The 20,560-nt window shown below is 33.6% G+C and overlaps 4 protein-coding genes across 5 annotated transcripts; 3 read left to right on the top strand and 1 right to left on the bottom strand.

Annotated features, from left to right (window-relative positions):
- Positions 1-6,838: 6,838 nt before the first annotated feature.
- On the top strand, positions 6,839-8,779 carry LOC102605471 (NEP1-interacting protein-like 1). The gene is made up of 5 exons (XM_006340721.2): positions 6,839-7,344; positions 7,704-7,882; positions 8,001-8,084; positions 8,163-8,330; positions 8,429-8,779. The coding sequence occupies exons 1-5, from the start codon at positions 7,179-7,181 to the stop codon at positions 8,549-8,551; spliced, it is 720 nt and encodes a 239-aa protein (XP_006340783.1). The 5' UTR covers positions 6,839-7,178; the 3' UTR covers positions 8,552-8,779.
- A 2,019-nt stretch (positions 8,780-10,798) lies between these two features.
- Positions 10,799-12,611, top strand: LOC102605135 (15-cis-phytoene desaturase, chloroplastic/chromoplastic). The gene has a single exon (XM_006340720.2). It carries the CDS (start codon positions 11,031-11,033, stop codon positions 12,465-12,467), a length of 1,437 nt encoding a protein of 478 aa, XP_006340782.1. The 5' UTR covers positions 10,799-11,030; the 3' UTR covers positions 12,468-12,611.
- Positions 12,612-13,090: 479 nt separating this feature from the next.
- On the top strand, positions 13,091-15,535 carry LOC102604800 (receptor-like protein kinase HERK 1). The gene is made up of 7 exons (XM_015304925.1): positions 13,091-13,522; positions 13,626-13,829; positions 13,905-13,973; positions 14,048-14,116; positions 14,193-14,255; positions 14,339-14,661; positions 14,752-15,535. The coding sequence occupies exons 1-7, from the start codon at positions 13,378-13,380 to the stop codon at positions 15,232-15,234; spliced, it is 1,356 nt and encodes a 451-aa protein (XP_015160411.1). The 5' UTR covers positions 13,091-13,377; the 3' UTR covers positions 15,235-15,535.
- A 96-nt stretch (positions 15,536-15,631) lies between these two features.
- On the bottom strand, positions 15,632-19,613 carry LOC102604242 (probable protein phosphatase 2C 60). 2 transcript variants are annotated; one of them, XM_015304934.1, is made up of 6 exons: positions 19,303-19,613; positions 18,536-18,950; positions 18,007-18,374; positions 17,310-17,546; positions 16,293-16,567; positions 15,632-15,974 (listed from the first exon to the last, which is right to left on the bottom strand). In XM_015304934.1, exons 2-5 carry the CDS (start codon positions 18,852-18,854, stop codon positions 16,319-16,321), a joined length of 1,173 nt encoding a protein of 390 aa, XP_015160420.1. In that variant the 5' UTR covers positions 18,855-18,950; positions 19,303-19,613; the 3' UTR covers positions 15,632-15,974; positions 16,293-16,318. The 2 variants fall into 2 exon arrangements, with proteins under 2 accessions (XP_015160420.1, XP_015160418.1); XM_015304932.1 differs by lacking the exon at positions 15,632-15,974 and having other exon boundaries at positions 16,127-16,567.
- Between the last annotated feature and the right edge of the window lie 947 nt (positions 19,614-20,560).

The following is a 20,560-nucleotide window of genomic DNA, read 5'->3' as shown; positions in this document are numbered from 1 at the left end:
TTTTTTAAAAAGAGTTGGTGTAATCAATGTGGCTAAATAGTGATATGATAAAGATTATCAAGTTGCATTCAAGTGATTTAGAATTGAATGCGTGAAGAAATATAATGAAAGTAGCTATCTATGATTCTATGCTTGCTTGCTTGGTATAGTGATAAAACCACAAGAAAAAAAAAACGTTTCACATCAATTCTATCGAGGCAACTAATTTTCACCCTTTGAACTAGTTGTTCGAATTAATAGATCAATATTTGTTTTCTTAACATAATATTAAAGAAGGATTCATATCAACATTTCTGATATGGTAATATGACTTATTATAATCTTCATCTTACAAACTAACTTTTTGAAGTTAAATTAAACATCAATATTCATCATTTTCCCTAACATATATACCATATAATTAATTAAGCTCCGTCTTTAATAATTTATGATTTGGATGCATTCGATGCTTGCTGGCTATTGAAATTCATTTGATTTTCCTTCAAAACATCATCATTTATGGTCTTTGGGGTGCACCATGATTTGTGGGGATCTATTAGAATATTACTGCTAATTTCATTTCACACGACACTTTTTTATTGTTAATATGCATATTTAAAAAAAAAAAGATTTACGAGAAAGTTATTCGGATGATAATCATCTCTCATTTTTAATTTTAAAATTATGAGTTCAAGTTACTAAAAGAATCGACAAGAGTGGAAACTCCAGGGAAAAAAAGGCTTTCAAATATTTAAAAATTATTAATTTTTTTATTTTAATTTTATTCTTAATTAATAGATGAGTTATAATCACAAATAGCTATGATTTAATTTGTTTGATATCTCAACTTTAAAATTGTTTATTTCTTTAATAAAATTCAATTGCTCGTCAAATATTGTCATATAAAATAAATAAAATTTTAAGAATAAGATCATATTTTTGTGTTCCAACATTAAATTTTTTTTATATCATCAAATTAATTAGTTGAGCTGCAATAATAGGGAACTTGTTATGTGTCAACATGTGCTATCTTTGAAAAATAGAGCAATAATCTTCATATATCATTGTTTAATTAGCTTAAGTTTGAAATGTTCGAACATAATTAGTTTGGATCCCGTGAAAATGAATTTATGGGAACAGTTTCATACCCACTCCAAGAATAAGATCATCCTTCTATCAATCTTTTTTCCCATCAGATGTCTCTAACGACTCAAGATAATTAGTCGCTTAAAGCTAAAAATAAATCAGCGGCTTAACTTTTAATTATTTTTTATATCTGAAATTCAAAGTTACTTCTTTCTTTTTAATGACAAAGTTTTATTTTTTCTATCTTAAACTAAAGATATATATATACAAAAATATTATTTGATCTTGTGGTTTTAAACATATCATGTGGAAGTTAAATTTAAAAATTGATCCAATAAAAGGACATTCTTTAATGTTTCGATAAAACTAAAAAAAGAAAAATAAATTATAAAATATAGTATTTGGGGGCCTGGATACTCACATTGGGGTCCGACTAAATTCGCATCAGGAAGTCGCACATGGGGTAAATCACTCCCTGATTAAGACGACTCCATACCCAAGGGGACTCAAACTTGAGACCTCTTGATTAAGGATGAAAGAGTACTTACCACTCCATCACAACCCATGTTGGTTATCAATATTTTTCTTCATGGTTAAGACAAACAACTAAGGGTGTGTTCGGTATAAAGATTATTTTTTTCATGAAAAATATATTTTAGAAAAATAAGTGAGTGTCTTATTTATTTTCTTGTGTTCAATATATAAATAAAAATATTATCCTAAATGTATTTGTATATTATATACTTAATAATTAAATAAAGTGGGAGGTGAGGGTGGGGTGTGGTATGGTGAAGATAAAGTGTGTTAAGAGGGTTTGGGAGAAGTGAGGACACAATCAAAGTGAAATGCCACTTGTGAAATTTGTTTTTTCTTACTTCCATTAGAGAAATTATTTTCTTATTTTCATAGAGAACTTTTTTTTTTCAATCCAATATGAAAAAAATAGATTTTTTTTTATAGTTTATACCTTACCGAACACACTCTAAGAAATTGTTTGATTTGGATATATAATGGACAATAATCTTATGAGATTAGTTATTCCACCATATTTATATATAAAATGACTTATACCATTTATAATGCAAATAGTGGGATACATAATCACGTGACTAACTAATTTCTAATAAAAAACAAAATAAAATAAACTTATATTTTATTATAGAATTTTTTTGGTTAATTATCGTACCAAACGACTCATAAGTGAGGTACGAAACAAACTAGAATCACAGTTGTATTATTTATTATAGAACCATTATTTTTCTAGCATGCCCCTACCATAGTAATAAATAACGGAGAATTTCATATAAAATAAGTAAGGTGGTACGTATATTGCATGTTAAACATTTTCAAGGTAATCAACGTGGGTTGTGGTGCACTGGTGAGAGTGTTTCACCCTTAATTAGAGGTCTCGGGTTTGAGCCCTAGGTTTGGAGAAAATCATGTTGGGAGTGTCACCCCCGAATGGACCCTGCAGTGTGCAATTCGAATTTAATCAAAACTCCAATATGAACTCCAAACACCGAGTGGGAAACCAATAAAAAACATTTTCAAGGTGGAAATTTTAGGAATACTTGATCAAAACACGAAACTATTAATATAGTGAAAGCGATATATATACATACATTGGTTGTAAGGTAATTTAGTAGTTAGATTAAGATGACGTGCCTAATGCCTTATTTACCGGTTGATAGCTAGGTGGATGTTTGTGAGTTTAGACGAACCCACTAGCTTTATCGTAGATTCTATATTTGTATTAAAAAATTAAATAAATATATATGCATGTATATTAACTTGTGAACCCTTAACAAAATTGATTGACGGTTCAATAGTAAGGAAGAGACCGTGGAAATGCTTTTCATGCTAGAGTTGTAACTCCGAACCCCCCTCTCTTTTTCTTTAAAAAAAAATTAGAACCTCAAACTCTTAATCTTGGCTCCGCTATGCTGATAGGGACATTTCACATCCTAATATTGATTATTAATTCTTGAATTGTACTATACGTTGTTCCGAAGATTTATGGCTTCATCTAATACTTTTCCCCCACTTCTAGTTAAAAAAACGTAACACGCCTGATTTTTTTATTTACTCAAAGGGAGTAATAACTCATTTGTTTTTATTGAAACTAATACATTTAAATTTGAATATATGTATAAATATTAAAATTTTAATCTTAAAGAATTAATAATTGAGATTTATTTTCATTTTACCAAAATTCTTGGATGAATATCATCTTAAATTTTAATAGTCAATTTGGCCAAATTTATAAATTTGCTTATTTTGAAATATTTCATCAAAAGTATTTTTCGAAAAAAAGTAATTATGGAGAATAGTAGTTTATGTTTTGTTTATTAAATATTTTTGTCAATATTATAAAATTACTTCGTGCGTGGCCAATGTTTAGTATTTTTACTATTTAGGAAGAAACTAAGTACTTTTTTTCTAACTTAAAACAAGCAACTTCTATCGGTAAAAATTACTTATTTTTTCTATATAAGCTTTGCCACACTTTTAACACTTGTAAAATAAGCACTCTTTAGAGAAGAAAAAAGAAGTACTTTTGATTTTTCTGATCGAACAGACCGTAAAACTTTGCTATAGATCTTAAATAACATCCATTCAAACATATGTTAAGTGATTGTAAAATAAATAGAACATCAATATATTTATTTTTCAATCTAAATAATCAAAATTTCGATCTAATTAAAACACACACACTTAATAATTGATGTATGGGCTATTAAAATTCAAGCCTTCATGATTAAATGAAGTATAAATAACTTTCATGAGCTGCCTAATGTTGTTTAAAAGATTACTTACACGTTAAGCACTCTAACTATAATGAGCAATTTAAACCAAATCACCACTTGCTTTTAATTAGTTGTAACTTTTCTGTTACAACTCCATTTTCAATATAATTAATGTCTTCGATCGCACACCCCAAGTGGCCCCTTAAATTTAGACCAAGTGAATGTATTATGTGTGGCTTTAATTACGAAAAAATATGTTTAATAGTCTTTCATTTTCTTCGTATTGCATACTACAGTTGTTAAACGAAACTAATAAGAATTGTGGTGAGATGAATATGATTTCTCTATTCTTAATCAGAGATTTCATATTTGAGTTCTGAATATGAGTAACATCTTGTAAGGAAATGATTGCCACTTAAATAAGCCTTATGAGAAATGAATCCAAATTAATTGAAATCTCGATTTGAATATCAAACATCAATGAAAATGAAAAAAAAGTTATTAAACAAGACTGCACTGTTTTAAGTTGAATATTTCTTCTTTTGCCGTCCGATTTTCCATCAAAACATGAATTATTCAATATTGTGGGGATATAGGTTTAATATTCTTTACAAATATTATTTTAGTTATATGGTTATTTTCACAAGAAATTGATAAAAGTAATACAAGAGAATGACGGTTATTAGATAAATATTCAAACTGTTTAGATAACTAGTAAATTTATATGATTTGTAGATAAATTTTCAAACTATCTTTGAAATTTTACATTGCCTGGAACTTGGAACTTGGAATTGTTAGTCCTATAAAAAGTGTAAATAAAATATAAAAAAGTTTTTATTAAATTATATTTGGTCGATATTGGAAAACCATTTCCATATTTTTAGTGGATTGAAGTTATATAAAGCCACGTAAAATTATCATTTTAATTCCCAGGTTATTAATCAATACTTATTATTAAAGTTCACATTTTTTTTTTAGAAGTGATCTGATTACTTAGATATGTTACAATATTAATATATAGTATGAAACTTAAACTCTTCTTTAATTAAAAAGCAGAGCAAGAGTGCTGGTATTGTATCAAATATTCAAAGCTGAGATTCTGCCATCAGCTTTTTTTATTTTAGAACTTTGCATGTATGCTTCTATTTTAATGGTGTGTATTTGACGTGCAATGTCACTCGTGAAATTTATTTTCTATACTTAAATAGAAAAATCATTTTCCCATTCTTAAAAAAAACTTTTTTTTGAAAACTTATTTCAATCTTTTTACCCAATCAAATATGAAAAAATAATTTAAAAAATATATTTTCTGTACTGAATACATCCTAAGTATTCCAATTTAATCTTACAATGAAAACAAATCCTTCATTGACTTGAGAGATCTTTTTTCTTTTTCCTCGGGAAAAAAAATAAAGATATAATGCGTCATTTCTATAAATTTGTTTGTCCTTTTTCGATTTGCTATGAAATTTAAAAAGTAAAAAAAACTTTTGAATCTTATCATCTTATATTAAAGATATGTATGTTAAATATATAAAAAAAAAAAAAAATTTTAAACGAATAAAAAAGAAAAATAGAACATATACTATAGTTAGCAGGTAAGACTTTTGTGCATACTTACGTCAAAATGTATATATTTTTAGTACTTAGTTTTTTCTACCGTATAATTTGATGGATACCGTCAATTAGTTAATCATCAATATCTAGTCAATGTATAGATCCATATCACTCTAATTGAAAAACATATTAAAGGCAGCCCAACATAACAATGCATATATTTTAGTGATGAGTCAAATGTGTTCGTTTTAAAAAAAATAAATAAATAAGAATGCTAATGTCCTACCCCATAAGGCATATTTTTAATTTTTAAACAACTCCTCCATTAGCCAACATGTAATTAAATATACAAAAATACTTTAGTTGCCTTGCGCATTTACGTCACACCAAAATACATATACTATATCTACTTTAGTGCAAATACCGATATTAATATTTTCCTTTTTTCTTTTTATCACATAAATGTGCTTGCCTCTGATTTCTACCTTAGATTACTAACTAATCAAAGATTTCAGATTCAATTTCTCAAAATGAAGAAAATCTTATTAGAAAAAGTAAATTTAAATTTAATCAATTTTTTTATTTAGAAAAAAATAATCTAACTATATTACATGCATTTTATTGAGTTATGATATAAAATAGGTCTATATTTGTGCTCTGACATGCACATTCCTTGTCCCTCCCCAAAAATATCTCTGCCTAAATCTTTAATAAAATGTAGAGTGTGATCTATCCACCCTTCACCAAACCACCACTTCCTTTAATACTCTGAAGTCTGATCTGAAAAAAGAAGGGAAATTCAAAAAGAAAATGAGAAGGGGATACAATTGAAGAAAAAAAAATGAATTTTGAACTTTAATTCAATTTTAAAAGTTAGTTTACGAAATGGAAATTGTTTAAGTTAATATTAGAAAATTACTTATTTCTTTTTCATACAATGTGGGAGTACTCTTTAACATTTGCTTCTGTTCAGACTAGATATCTGATACATGAACAATTTAATTTGGGAGTCCACTATTCATCATCAGTAAATATTAATTAAAATTAATTACGCTTTGATATCTTGTAAAAGAAATAAATTTTGAATCTAATTCAAACTCAAAATCAATTCATGAAAGGATAATTATGCAAATTTATATAAGAAAATCACTTACCCCTTTTTCATTGAATTTGAATCTCTTCTGACACTTTTTATTTCAGATTTTATTTATTGTAGATGTAAACTATCTACTTAATAACTATGTACAAAACCATTTTAAAAATTTATATTGAAAGTGTTTAATAAAAAGACTTTATTACGTATTCAAATGTTTAATCATAACAAATCCTAATACGAGTATATAACTAAAATTTCCTAATAAATTTAATAGCTTCGTCTACGTAATCAGCGAAAATATCTACCGAGAATTCTATAAGAGACAACCTGAAATATCACATATAAAAAACTCACGCTAAAGACCAAAAAGAAACTTCACTTTTCTCCGTGCTGCCCTTTGAATTTTTCGCAAAAAAAGCCAAATTTTAATTCAATCATATAATTTTCTCTTTCCTTTTCACTCTCATCTTGATCGAAAAAGTAAGCAAAGTCATAAATGCGACGAAGGGTAATTGTCAACTTGTCTTAGCAACGAAGATTACTCCTTTACACCCTTCTTCATAACTTCTTCTCTTTGGTTACGCTTATATATACATCGCTACTTTCGAAAAAATACATATATATTTGCTGCTTTCTTGGAGCCCCAGAATCTTTATAGTAATAAGGACAAACCCCAAGATTTTTCTTGAATCGATCGACCAACAAAAAAAAGAATGGAGTTTTATGCATACCCATCTCGTGCTTTGCCTTCATCATCCTCTGTTTCTAATTTTTCAATCGGAGATTTGGTTGAAAGGGTTAAATATTGTTTTAGCTTTGCCGTATCTACCATCGTCGGCAATGTATTCTCTGCAATCTTCACCTTTTTCTTTGCACTAGGTGGGTATTATTTTTGTATTTCTTATGATTTTTGCCCTAAATTGTGCAATCCCATTTGATGGCGTACAGTTTTGTTCTACAATCTCTAATTTGGTTGAATTTTTGCTTTGAGTTGAAATTAGGGTATAAAGAGAATCTGAGAAGGGACAATTTTTGAATTCTTAAGCCTATATCTTCTATTTTTGTGGGTGATTATGTTCCAAATGTTTAGGATGGAATTACTTACTTCAATTTATAAAAAGTTGTTTCCTTTTTCGCTTTTTGGTGATGCTAATGTAGTGGTAAGGTCTGCAAACACTCTATCCTCCCCGTAGTTAGCTTTGTGGTAAGCTAATGTAGAATGAATTTGGTTGTTGCAGTGGGAACCTTATTAGGAGCAATGACTGGAGCTTTGATAGGCCAGGAGACAGAAAGTGGATTTGTTAGAGGTGCTGCAGTTGGTGCCATATCTGGTGCTGTTTTCTCTCTTGAAGTCTTTGAATCATCTCTATTACTATGGCAGTCTGATGAATCTGGAATTGGATGTCTTCTTTACTTGGTAAGCATTGTTGCTTCTTCTCATTGAGCTGACTAATTATGTAACTTGTATAAAAGGGACAACTTTATGTGAGTACTATTTCATGATCCATTGACATTCGAACTCTTGAATTGTACAGATTGATGTAATCGCGAGCCTATTAAGTGGTAGACTAGTTCGTGAGCGGATTGGTCCTGCAATGCTAAGTGCAGTACAAAGTCAGGTATGTTGCAGCCTAATTGGTTGAATTGTGGAATTCTGCTTGAAACTTCATTTGTAACACTCTCTTATTGTTGGACAGATGGGAGCCATTGATACTGCATACGACGAGTTCCCTAACATTTTCGATGTAGGCGGGGCAAAGGGTTTACCTGGAGATTCTGTTGAAAAGATACCTAAGATTGTAATTACTAATGATAATGATGTGGATGATTCTGGAGAGAGAGTCTCCTGTTCAGTCTGCCTACAGGTAAGACACATTTATACCTTTTGTTTTGCTATTCTATTGTCTGTTATTGAATTACTTAATTGATTCTGAACGCCGTTCTCTGTTTCTATCTTTCCCAGGACTTTCAACGTGGAGAGACTGCTAGATGTTTACCACAATGTCATCACATGTTTCACCTTCCGTGCATCGATACATGGCTGTTGAGACATGGATCTTGTCCATTGTGCAGAAGGGATCTGTAGGTGACTGTACTCTGTAAATTATAACGCGGTTATTTTATTTCCTCATACTTGGCTGTAGGATTTCTCTATTTCTTTGTCCTCGCTTGTACCAATTTTCCTGAAAATATAATGTAAATTAGAGTTGGGCTCCTTTGAGCTTGATCGTTGTAGTTGTTTACCACCATGTATACAATTTTGAGCAATCTTAGTGTACTCTACTTCCACAAAATAGCACTTTGTATTGGTGTGCCTTTTGTTTTGCAATTGCCTTGTGCAAGATAACGTCTACCTTGATCCTAATTAACATAACAAGACTTTTGAAATTCTCCTCTTAGCCAAGGTGCTTCATTCTTTTGAGCAGAGTTGTCTATTGGAAACAACCTCTCTACCCCATGAAGGTAGGGGTAAGGTCTGCCTATATCCTACCCTCCCCGGACCCTACTTGCGGGATTGCACTTGGGTTTGTTGTTGTAGACAAGGTGCTTTCAAGAAAGTACTTGGCCTATGCCTGTAATAAATTACTTTGAGGTGCTCTGTATAGCCAACACATTATTTGAGTAATGAAATGAATATACTTGAGAAGTGGATGAATATACAAGGTATTATTTTTATGTTCATGCACCAACCAATCTGCTGCTGATGTTTCAACTCACACCTGATGCATAAAGTCATACCTAAAGTTGGTACTTGCTGTTAAATAATAATATTATTTTTGTCTACGCTTCTACTAGGCAGGCCTTGTAACCAGTAGATGAGATTTTTTTTTTGGCCTGCCGGTGCCAATGGTTGAATTCATCAACAATTGTTAGTTATGCACTTTCCTTGACTTTTGCAGCATTATAAATGTTAGTTATAATGTACCTTTACTTGACTTTTGGAACTGCTTTGCATTAGAGGATTGCTGCAAGTTCTCCCTGTTCTTTACACTTTCTTTGTTTTTAGGTAGGATGCTTGACTTAAATCGGTAGGTTGCCTCATTCTATTTGCTTGACAACCCCACAATGCGACACTTGACAACTTGCTCTCACTTCTTGTTTTACCAATTATTCGAGTCTTATTACACTCAAGATTGCAAAAGAAACGTTAGATAGGTGAGACGAGAAAATTGCCAAATGAAAGCTTTTATATTTCTCAAGACTTGAATGATTTGCTTACAAATGAATGAGTCCTTTATGTACCAATCTCAAGGAGCTAATGTGCAGATAATATGTGTACAAATCCTTCATATTTTTACAATATAAAGATGGTTCTCTATGAGCCTAGAGAGTTTCAAGGACTTTTCATGCAAATCCATAAATCTTTGGTCTTTTAAGTGAAATCTTCTCTATAACCTTCTCATAAGTACCGGCTTCCTTGCACACATAACCTTCTTGCATGGCAAAAGCAACTCCAAATGGCGCCTAAGTGGCATGATGACGATGTGACTAGTTGTCACACCAATTAGGTTCAAAAGTTGGGTATGGTGCGTTTATTAATGTTTGAAAAATTCAAATCAGTATTGTGATTGGCACCACGAGTAATGGTAACATTTTTGTATTGATAGGAGATTCTTGCGTACGGGAAAGTTAAAAGGCAGAAAATTATGAAATGAAAACGTTTTACGCTTGAACAAATGGAGCTGAATCTTCCAAGCCTAGTCAGTTTTATAATATCTGCCCATAAATATTTTTCAGCAAGTCTTTTATTGTTCGTGGGACACCATTTTGAGCCATTTAAATGTTTCCAAATCAATAAGGTTTGAGCTGACAGGCCCCATTAAAAATTATGTAGATTGAAACATCCAAGTTCAATTTTATGAATTTGAGCAGGTCAAAGAATGCTTGTTCAAAGACACTTGCCACAAAATAAAACGAACAAATGCCAATATATTTCTACATCAAACACGCTTCATTCAATTTTCAAATGGACCAAATAAATATGACGTTGAATTTGTGCATATTGAAATAAAAACTTTGACCCCCTCACTGGTCAATGCAGGCGTTACTTTACGAGTTTCAACCAAAAAATAAAACATTTTTCCTTCCCAAAAGTGTTTATTTAATAAAACACGTTGAAAGAAAACCTTTTCAATTTTTCTTGTAGCTTGATGGAAAAACCAAAAAAACTGAAACATAGTACAAATTAAATGAAATGAAAAGTTGTTTTTCTCGCTTTCAAGAAATCATTTTCATAATTTTTTACCAATCAAAGTATCAAACACAAAAAAAAAATTGACTTTTAGAAAAATATTTACGGGAGTTCGATTATTGTTTGTCTAAAATGTAACAGTAAAATTAAAGTACAGCAGTACAGGATAATGTTCCAATTTTTACAATTGCGATTAAATTTCGGAGATCATTCTTTTCTTGGGTCACCAAAAATAAATTAAAAAAATGTAGAAATAAGGAACTGGATAACTTATCTACGCCTTCCACCACAGAATTCGGCCCCACCAAATGGATAGCTTGTAACTAACGAAATCCACATTAGATACTGTCGTTCCCGTTTCCGTTAATCCTAAATGCCGCCGTGTCTCTGCCTTCCCGCCACTCTCCCTCTCCCTTCCCAAACTCTTCTCCTCTCCACGCGCCGCGGCTTCCCACTACTAAAACCGCCGTATGCTTCCTCAAATATATCCGTTGACTCAACCTCTCAGCCTAATACCACCGGGGTCATTGTCATCGGCGGCGGTTTAGCTGGCTTAGCAGCTGCCATTCGGCTTCAAGCCGACAACATCCCATTTCTCCTTCTCGAATCTTCTGATGCCGTCGGCGGCCGTGTTCGCTCTGATGTAGTTGACGGATATACCCTTGATCGTGGTTTCCAGATTTTCATTACTGGTTACCCTGAAGCCCGAAAAATCCTTGATTATGACTCTTTAGACCTCAGAAAATTCTATTCGGGGGCGCAGGTTTACTATGGTGGTCGTTTCCACACCGTTGCTGATCCTCTCCGGCATTTCGCCGATGCTCTGCAATCTTTAACCAACCCAATTGGTTCAGTTGTGGATAAATTACTTATCGGATTGACTAGATTGAAAGTTTTGACGCAAGGAGATGATGAAATATTGAGTGCTGAAGAAGTTCCTACGATCGATTTATTGAAGAAGATCGGGTTTTCTGATGCAATATTGGAAAGGTTCTTTCGACCGTTTTTTGGTGGAATTTTCTTCGATAGAGAGCTTGAAACAACATCGCGGCTGTTTAATTTCATCTTCAAATGCCTAGCTCTTGGTGACAACACACTTCCGGCGAAGGGCATTGCCGCCATTCCGGAACAATTGGCGGCAAAATTGCCGTCGAATTCAATATTGTTCAATACACGAGTTGTTTCCATTGATTCAGGATCGGATTCCAGCACAAAAATAAGAGTGACATTACAAAATGGAGAAATGTTGGAAAGTGAATTTGGGGTAATATTGGCAGTTGAAGAGCCTGAAGCTGTCAAGTTATTGGCGGGAGAAAAAACCGGTGAGGTTCGGCAACCGGTTCGGAGCACAGTATGTTTGTATTTTTCAGCTGACCAAGGCAAAGTTCCGGTGCAGGATCCGGTTCTTCTTCTTAACGGGTCGGGTAAAGGAATTGTCAATAACATGTTCTTCGCGACCAATGTGGCTCCCTCTTATGCTCCGGTAGGGAAGGCACTGGTTTCTGCCACGCTTGTGGGGATTTATGGTGACGTGGCAGATGAGGATTTGGTGGATCAGGTCGTGAAGGAGCTATCGGGTTGGTTTGGGGAGTCGGTAGTTGGGTCATGGAGTTACTTGAGGATGTACAGGATTGGGTTTGCCCAACCGAACCAATGCCCACCCACTAACTTGAAGAAGAACCCGATAATAAAACCGGGCTTGTACATTTGTGGAGATTATGTGACTAGTGCTACTTTTGATGGAGCTTTAGTTTCTGGGAAAATAGCAGCAGAAACTTTGCTACAAGATAGAGCTCTATTTAATGTATAGCTTAATTTTGGTTGAGTTTTTTTCCAGTTGTGTAAAAGTAAAAGTTTTGAGTGTTCTTGATTAATTTGTATATGGATTCATAAACGTTCGAGATCATTTTGATGCAATAATTGTACTATCAAGAAAGAAGACAATATGGTATGACTTGTTCTGTTGTTCCTATAACAATAATATGGTATGAACTTACACATAACCCAAAAGAACATAGTTGTTGTACTTGTTCAATTGAACGTAGATTCGATCTTTTTGTTCTTGAGAATCAAGGTAGGACAAGAGGATGGTGATCCTGGTTCTTGAATTCTTAATGTTTACAAGTTGTTTGCGACTTAATTGTACAGCTCTGCAATGAATTTTATAGTAGTATACTCTATTTGATTATGAAGACAGTGTTTGTCTTGCTGCTAATATAATAAGGGAAATTGCTATCAGTAGATGGACTATTGCAGGTATCTTAATACTTCTAATAAGATAAAGCAGACAGTGATGTCTTTCCTAAATACAGTGTCTGATGCTGCCAACAACTATATAATATCATGGAAAACATGACCACCATTTCATTGCAATTAGAAGCTTCTCCCTAGTTATATATATCTTTATATAATATGAAATGAATACATCACATTCTCTGGTTTTTACTGTGAAGTCATTTTCATATGAATATTTCTGCATATCTACATGTTTTCATTTCCTCTTTGGCCATATGTGCCGCTTGGACAGAAGGATAACTGACCAAGTCTTGGGATTGGCATGGAAAGACAACAAATGAATAGCTAGCCGGCAGAGATGCTAAATCCTTTTGAATAAGTATTTCAGACCTACCTATTCTAGCTTTAGCTCACTTAGTAAAGCAGTTGAATGCAAAGAAAAATTAAGGCATGGCAGAATAGATGTGGGATTAACTTAAAGAAAAATGAGTAGAGGTTTCTTTCAAAGTCAGCAACACATATGGGGAGGAGTATCAGCTGGAATTTTGATACTATTTTTTGGTTGTTCAATTTTTTACTGCTTCAAGAGAAAGCTTTTTGCATGCTTTAGGTTAGCGGAGAACCAAAGAGGTTAGTGAATCTTCAAGGGATACTATTTCTTCGCCATGGAACATTGAAAAACTATTTCTTGTCCTGAATTTTTGCTTTACTGACATTTTCTGGGTGTAATTAGGAACTCTAAAAGCTGAACAACTGATGTTGAAGCCCTTCCAGTTGGAACAATTACAGAAGGCAACTAATAATTTCAGTCAAGAGTGTCTGGTTGGTTCTGGTGCATTTGGAAATGTCTATCGAGGGACATTTGATGGGGAGGGAACACTAGCTATAAAGAAGGCGCATACTGAATCATACACAAGTACTGAAGAGTTTGAAAATGGTAATCAAGCATACCTCTTTCTGTTTAGACGCTTGAGATTTTGCACTAATTGATACAACTGCTATCTGCATACAGAGATCAGGTTGGTCTCGAAAGTGAAGCACAAAAATCTCGTTAGTTTGGTGGGATTCTGCCAAGGAGCTGGTAAATTCATCATACTTCATTAATATTACAGTCAAAGATTATAAGGTTCATCATGTTGTTTTATGCATCTACAGGTCCAAAGGGAGCAAAAATTCTGGTGTATGAGTATGTTCCAAACGGTTCTCTGTTAGACTACATCATGGGTAAAGTTCCAACTCCAGAGTCATGATTTCTTGCTTAGTTCTGAAGCTTAACATTTTGTGGAAATGCTTGTTGTAGGGAGGGGCGGAAGGAGCTTAACATGGAGGCAGAGAGTGACGATAGCTATTGGAGCTGCTAAAGGTAATTTTTCAGTGTGTTATGTGGTTGATCAATAGAAGATGAGAGGACTAAGTTTTGACATGCGCTAATACTTGCTATCCCAGGGATAGCTCATCTGCATGAAGGAATCAGACCAAGTATAATTCACCGGGACATAAAACCAAGTAATATCTTAGTAGGAGAAAATTTTGAAGTCAAGGTCTCAGATTTTGGGCTAGTGAAATCAGGTCCTATTGGGGATCAATCACATGTTAGCAGTCAGATAAAGGGCACACCAGGGTACCTTGACCCTGCCTACTGTACGTCTCTCCAGTTGACTCCGTTTACTGATGTCTACAGCTATGGTGTTATATTACTGCAGCTTGTTGCTGCTAGACCTGTAGTTGAGAAAACTAGAGGTCATCCTAATTATCACATTATAGATTGGGTAATAGTTGCAATGTACAAAACATTCTAAGTTGTCTGCCTCGCACAATTTCATTTTCTCAACTAATTTCCTGCATTGTTTGTTATGCAGGCAAGACCTAGCTTAGAACGAGGAAGCATCGATGAAATAATAGATGCTAATCTCTTAATGGAGGAATGCAACATGGAAATGATGCTGAAGATGGGACAACTAGGACTGAAATGTGTGGTCAAAGTCCCCAAAGAAAGGCCTACCATGACTCAAGTGTGGCAAGAACTGGAGACTGCCTTCTTTTCTGCAGAAAATATCATAGATAAACAACCTTCAAATGGTTCCTTCAAATTGTCAAACCGATCACTCGTAAGGGGAAGCCATAGAATGAAACAACTTGATTATTCTCAAAGCTCAGTTAGCATAGACGGCATTAGATTGCAGAAATTTTACATGGACATAGATGGCCTATCCTTTGGGAGTGCAAAGTTGAGATGCTTAGATACCTATAGTATAAGCTTTGAAGATGACTCATTTGAACTGACAGGAACTTCCGAGGAAACAAGCACAAGTGGAAACAAAGAGCATAGGCTTAACATATAATATCAGTTAAAGTTTGATTAATGTAAGTCGGCAAAGAACATATTTTAGGTTCTCTCTATTGGGAGTTTCTCCATTCTCAAGCCTCAAACCCGAGACCTTTGGTTAAAAGGTTTATAAAAACGGTACCTACCTTCTTTGTATTTGGCAGAATAGTAAAAAAGGAAGGGATCATACTTTGATATTTGAGTTTCATTGTCATATAAATCTTATTTATCCCATCTTACTAGAACTTAGTCATTACACTGCAATCAGCAGCTACTGTAACATGTGCCTTACTCACATTGTTGGTCTCAAGCTCGGGTAGCAATGAGTTGATAGTTTTAGCATAAAACTAGTTAAGTTATCACAACTTATTCCAGTTAGCAATAATCAGGAAATAGCATCTTAAATCATGAAATATCAAAATCAACAAGTGTATCAAATAGACAAATGATGACCTGTGAATTCAGAGAAATGTTCAGGAGTACAGAGAAATGGTCAATTTTCAGCTGTCCCCCACATACTACTGTTGGTCAATCAAACCAATAATGCCAATTACGTACATGGTCCATTATTCACTGCTGCTTCTGGAAGATGCTAGCAAGCACTGGTGTTATTGGGGTACTGTCAAATATAAACTTATCAGCGAATTCCTGACGGCTAAATATTAGGTGCCAAGAATTCGAGATATTAGACAAATAAAATCCTCGAAAAATCAACGTCCATCCATGACCAATGGTAACCGAACTAGAAAACAGTGTCTGAAATCAACAGTCAAGAACCCATTTCCAGGAAAAACTGTCGTTAGTGGGTTCAAAATGAGTGGCGTTCATTTACATTTACCACAGAAAAGTGAGCAAGTAAAATTGAAAGAATATAAGCAGAGAAGTTCATCCTCAAGAAAGAAAGTATACTGAAAGAAAATTTGATCTTCTTGCCTACTAATCAAGTTAATAAAGACGTCTGTTCCAAGTTAAACATTACATTGCACAACAAAAGAATAAATTAGTGCCGCACTTTCTGTTATTTCTCTTTAATCTACTAAAGGATCTTGTCATAAGAAGTTTCAGAAAGGATACAGCAAAGTAGACAAAGCAGTACCAAGTTATGTGGGAGTGGGAGCCAGACTTTTTGCTGGGAAGTTCATACCACCTCCTCTCAGAGATACAGAGGGCCCTCTAAGTGAGCTGGCTCTACTCACAAGATTTGAATCAAGAAACACGACTATGACCGAGATATCATCATGAAAATGTCTCCTCACACCACGATCAATCTTCTTCAGATCAGAATATCTCATCTCCCTTTTCTTTGCCGCTTCTTGCAGTGCAGCTTTTACAAGCCGCCGAGCACTTCCCTGAAGAATGAAATATAGAAAATGTAATTACTTTCCTAATAAGCTCAACATTGAAATCCATTAACATTCAGATGAACCTCAACCATATTCATGCTGCCAACACACTGAACAACATACACGAAAGGAAGTATAAGCCCGTTGCACTTCCATTCAAGCATCCGAACAATGAACTTTGAAGTTTCTTATTTCCATATTTCATACTTCACAAAGTAATTGTCGTTCGTTAATCTGATAGCTTTTGTTAAGGAAACTAATGTTTTCATCAAATGGGTGTGCTCGTGGTACATATATTTTTGCCTTTTATTGACTATAGATGAGGATCTAAGATTAGGAGTTCAATTTGTTTCTGGTATGTCAAGGACATGGAACATTTTTACCGCATTATATACGAGCAATATAATAAGTGACTACAAGATGTTATTACTGAAATAATCTGCTCTCTAAATCAGCACACTAATAAGTGAATACCATGTAACATGATGTATTTTTTAGATGCAATGCAACTGTGTATCACCAAAAGGGGGGGAGTACATTATAATTAAAGCTTTCAGTGCAATAATGCGGTGATTAGCAAAGAAAGAACTACCAGGCTACGTGGTTTCAGTTTGTAATGTGCTTAAAATATAGACAGGCACTGCCTAAGGAAAATCAAACCAACTTTCAATCCATGACATTATATAAATAATTTTAAGAAATTAAAAGAAGAATAAGATATTTTATGCTTTCAAGTGAAGGATCATACTTTGCGAGAGCTATTTTGGACAATATCAACGGCCTCTTGATTGCTAAGATGTTCCCAAAGACCGTCAGAAGCAAGGATGAGAAATTGATCATGTGGCTGGAGTTCATGCACTGAAATCGCCGGATCCGCACTCAATATGGGCCTTGTAAAAGGTTCTCGCAAACGAAATTTTGCATACAATGGCTCTTTATTGTACTCAGTATTTTTGAGATATAAATCGCCAATAGATCTCGAAATCTGATAGATTAATATACAAAAGATTAAAAACATTCTCAAAACAGTAAATACATGTTCTGCGAGGTAAAGAAACAAATTAATTAGAAAAACAGGAATCCAGGCAAAGCACATAAAAGCACATAATACAGGATAAAAACCTAGCCATGCAGTTGGATACAATTGGAAGTTTAATACTCCATCCATCCCTCATTAAGCAAACCAAAACAGAAGGATAAGGTATTTGGGGTATCAAAAAGACAGACACAACTAGGGAAATAATCACAGGCTTTTAATTCACTTCAGCTTCAGGGAGTGTAAAAAACTAAGACAAAAGCCAGTATACACTTGGCAACCTGCAAATGAATGAGAATAGAATACGAGTGCAATAATGATTTTTGCATTTAACTAAGAGGCCAGATGAGACCACACACTAGCAAACTAGAGTCTAGAGCACGCCTTGTTACCATTCTCAAAAACATACCTGTATCAGACCCTTTACACGCCATACATTATGCTTCAAAACGACTATCTGTGGGTCATCCGGATGCATAGAATGCAATTCCTGTCTGACAGACTCAATACTTGCATTATGCTCAGCTGAAAGCTGAAGGGCTAGAACCTCTCCTGTAGCCCTGACAAGTCTCCCCAAAACAGCCCGGGAATCACCAAGGTTGGCAACATAAAGGGTCCCATCACAGATCACCCCAACCAGACAGCATGCTCCAACAGAAGCCATCTGAGGTTTCGTTAGCCACTGCTGAGCAACTAGAGAAATGAATCCCTCCTCTGTTGCTTGAAACGCTTTTCGTATTACATCTACAGACATGGAATTTTGTTCAGCTGCAAACCCTGCAATATTTAAGTTGCAGTGTAATCAAGATCAAGCTATCAAACTACTAATTCTACAAACACTATCTGGCAAGCTGCCCTGTATTACTACCAATCAACTTAATACTTGGCAGTTGGCAGATTAGCAATTTAGTCAAAAAAAAATAATCCAATATGCTTACTCTTGAGATTCTGAAAGAGGTGATCATTGATATACCGCGATGTTTCAGGCCCACCATGACCATCATATACCCCAACAAACGTTCCATATGGGCCAGAATCAAGCAAGCTCAAAGAACCCGACTCAATCTGGCTTTGATCCTCCAGCAAATTGTTGGCCTGAACAACTGCCATAGAGAACTCACCAAGTAAGTGTTGTCCACTGTCCTTATACCAAAAAAGTCCATCTTGCCGTCCAGCTGAATCTGTACCATTATGTACATAAAGATCCGCCGATGACCGGCAGCATGCCTTCAAGAAATTTATCAACCTTGATAACATCCCTCATTTCACCTTTGCTTACCGCCAATTCCTCAACATCCAAACGGATGCAACAGCTCTCCAAAACTAAAAACTTTCACCACTACTCCCTTTGTTCTGCAAATTGGAAACAACCATACAACAAGAGATTCAACTGGATAATAACTTCACCAAGATTTAAACAAGACAGTATGCTTAAACAAAGCCCATAATCCCAATTTCAACAGCAAGAACAAAATCTCCCAAGATTTGAAAACAACTTAGGGAAAAAAGCAGAGTCCAACTAACCCATTACCGTCTAAAACAAAAAGGGGTCAATTTAAAGATTGTAAAAACCAAAACCCAGTGAAACCATAAGTGCAAAATGAACAAAAGAACAGTAAAAACTCACAGAGAACATAAAAACCATACCGAGTTCACATCTTTAACAATTTCTCTCCTACATAAAGAAGAAAAAAAGAAGACTCACAGTTATGTTTAGGCCTTATATGGTATAATTTCCGGTCAATTACTGAACCACAGAGTGTGAAAATGACAATAAAACGTAGCCAATAAACGTTAGATCTACAGATCCATTAAAGATCAATCAGAGTTTATGCGAATATACGGTTAAAGAATATGAAATACAGAGAAAAGATTAAGTCTTTTTCCTGTTTTGTTGGTTTCTTTTTCAGTTTTTGTTTTCCTTTTTCTCTCTATATATATTTGTTTTTCAGTTGAATGTGAATGCGGGAGATGAGAATGGAAGGGAAGATGAAGAAGATAAAAGAAGAAAAAAAGGTAGCTTTTTTTATTTTTATTTTTTTCCCTTTTTTTCTGAATCAGTGTTATTGAACCACTGAAGAGAAAGTCCTTTTTTTATATATACTAGATAATGTTGCCCGTGCTATGCACGGGCCCAATAATATAAATGGTATATTTTGGGGCTAATAACCGAGTTTTTGAAGCGATTGTTTGCATGGATAAAGGAATAAGTTTTTTTATCACAAACATGTACTTTCTTTGACGCTATTTAAGGCATAATAAGACTACCTACATACAACATCTTTGAAATATTTTATGTTGTCAATTATCATCATTTATAGTATTTTTACGATAGATTCACTTCAAGAATCAGTGGAATTTTTTGTATTTTTTTTCAAAACATATTTTATGTTGTCAATTATCATGATTTATAGTATTTTTACGCAATTTTTAAATATAAAAAAAATAAGACAAATAAATTAAAATGGACCCAATATATGTTATTTTTGTTGTCTCAATTTATGTGACACAAATGAAATTTGGAGAATCATCCAAATTTTCATGTTTTTTTTTTTAAATGTTTGAAGTTATTAATTATTGTGATTTATAATATTTTTATGTAACTTTGAAATAATGTACATTACTGGTCACTTTGTCCTAATTTATGTGATATGGATAAAATTACAAAATTAACCCTTTTAAAATGTCTTTAAGATATTTTAAGTTGTTAATTATTATTATTTATAATACTTTTTTGGTAATATTAAAATGATATGTATTATTTTAAATATTTTAAAGCTTTTTAAGTCATTTGTAAATGATATATGTTGCTTCCTTGATTGGGACTTTTCCATTTGTGAGATATATATATACAGACACATATCGTGCTATGCACGGGCCAATAATATAAATGGTATGTTTTGGGGCTAATAACCGAGTTTTTGAAGCGATTGTTTGCATGGATAAAGGAATAAGTTTTTTTT

The sequence above is a fragment of the Solanum tuberosum genome, unplaced genomic scaffold (genome assembly GCF_000226075.1).
Source record: "Solanum tuberosum cultivar DM 1-3 516 R44 unplaced genomic scaffold, SolTub_3.0 scf00020, whole genome shotgun sequence".
NCBI lineage: Eukaryota > Viridiplantae > Streptophyta > Magnoliopsida > Solanales > Solanaceae > Solanum > Solanum tuberosum.
The sequence above is the reverse complement of the archived record's forward strand: the minus strand, read 5'-3'. Positions and strand labels throughout refer to the sequence as shown.

Bases quoted from the DNA above. Each gene is read 5' to 3' on its own strand.
- LOC102604800 (XM_015304925.1), top strand. From the start codon at position 13,378: ATGAGTAGAGGTTTCTTTCAAAGTCAGCAACACATATGGGGAGGAGTA. The intron at 13,523-13,625 runs GTTAGTGAATCT...GGGTGTAATTAG, and splicing joins GTTAGCGGAGAACCAAAGAG to GAACTCTAAAAGCTGAACAA. The intron at 14,662-14,751 runs GTAATAGTTGCA...TTTGTTATGCAG, and splicing joins ATTATCACATTATAGATTGG to GCAAGACCTAGCTTAGAACG.
- LOC102605471 (XM_006340721.2), top strand. From the start codon at position 7,179: ATGGAGTTTTATGCATACCCATCTCGTGCTTTGCCTTCATCATCCTCT. The intron at 7,883-8,000 runs GTAAGCATTGTT...TGAATTGTACAG, and splicing joins TTGGATGTCTTCTTTACTTG to ATTGATGTAATCGCGAGCCT. The intron at 8,331-8,428 runs GTAAGACACATT...TATCTTTCCCAG, and splicing joins CCTGTTCAGTCTGCCTACAG to GACTTTCAACGTGGAGAGAC.
- LOC102604242 (XM_015304934.1), bottom strand. From the start codon at position 18,854: ATGTTATCAAGGTTGATAAATTTCTTGAAGGCATGCTGCCGGTCATCG. The intron at 18,375-18,535 runs GTAAGCATATTG...TAAATATTGCAG, and splicing joins CCTCTTTCAGAATCTCAAGA to GGTTTGCAGCTGAACAAAAT. The intron at 17,547-18,006 runs GTATGTTTTTGA...TTAATCTATCAG, and splicing joins GTGTAAAGGGTCTGATACAG to ATTTCGAGATCTATTGGCGA.
- LOC102605135 (XM_006340720.2), top strand. From the start codon at position 11,031: ATGCCGCCGTGTCTCTGCCTTCCCGCCACTCTCCCTCTCCCTTCCCAA.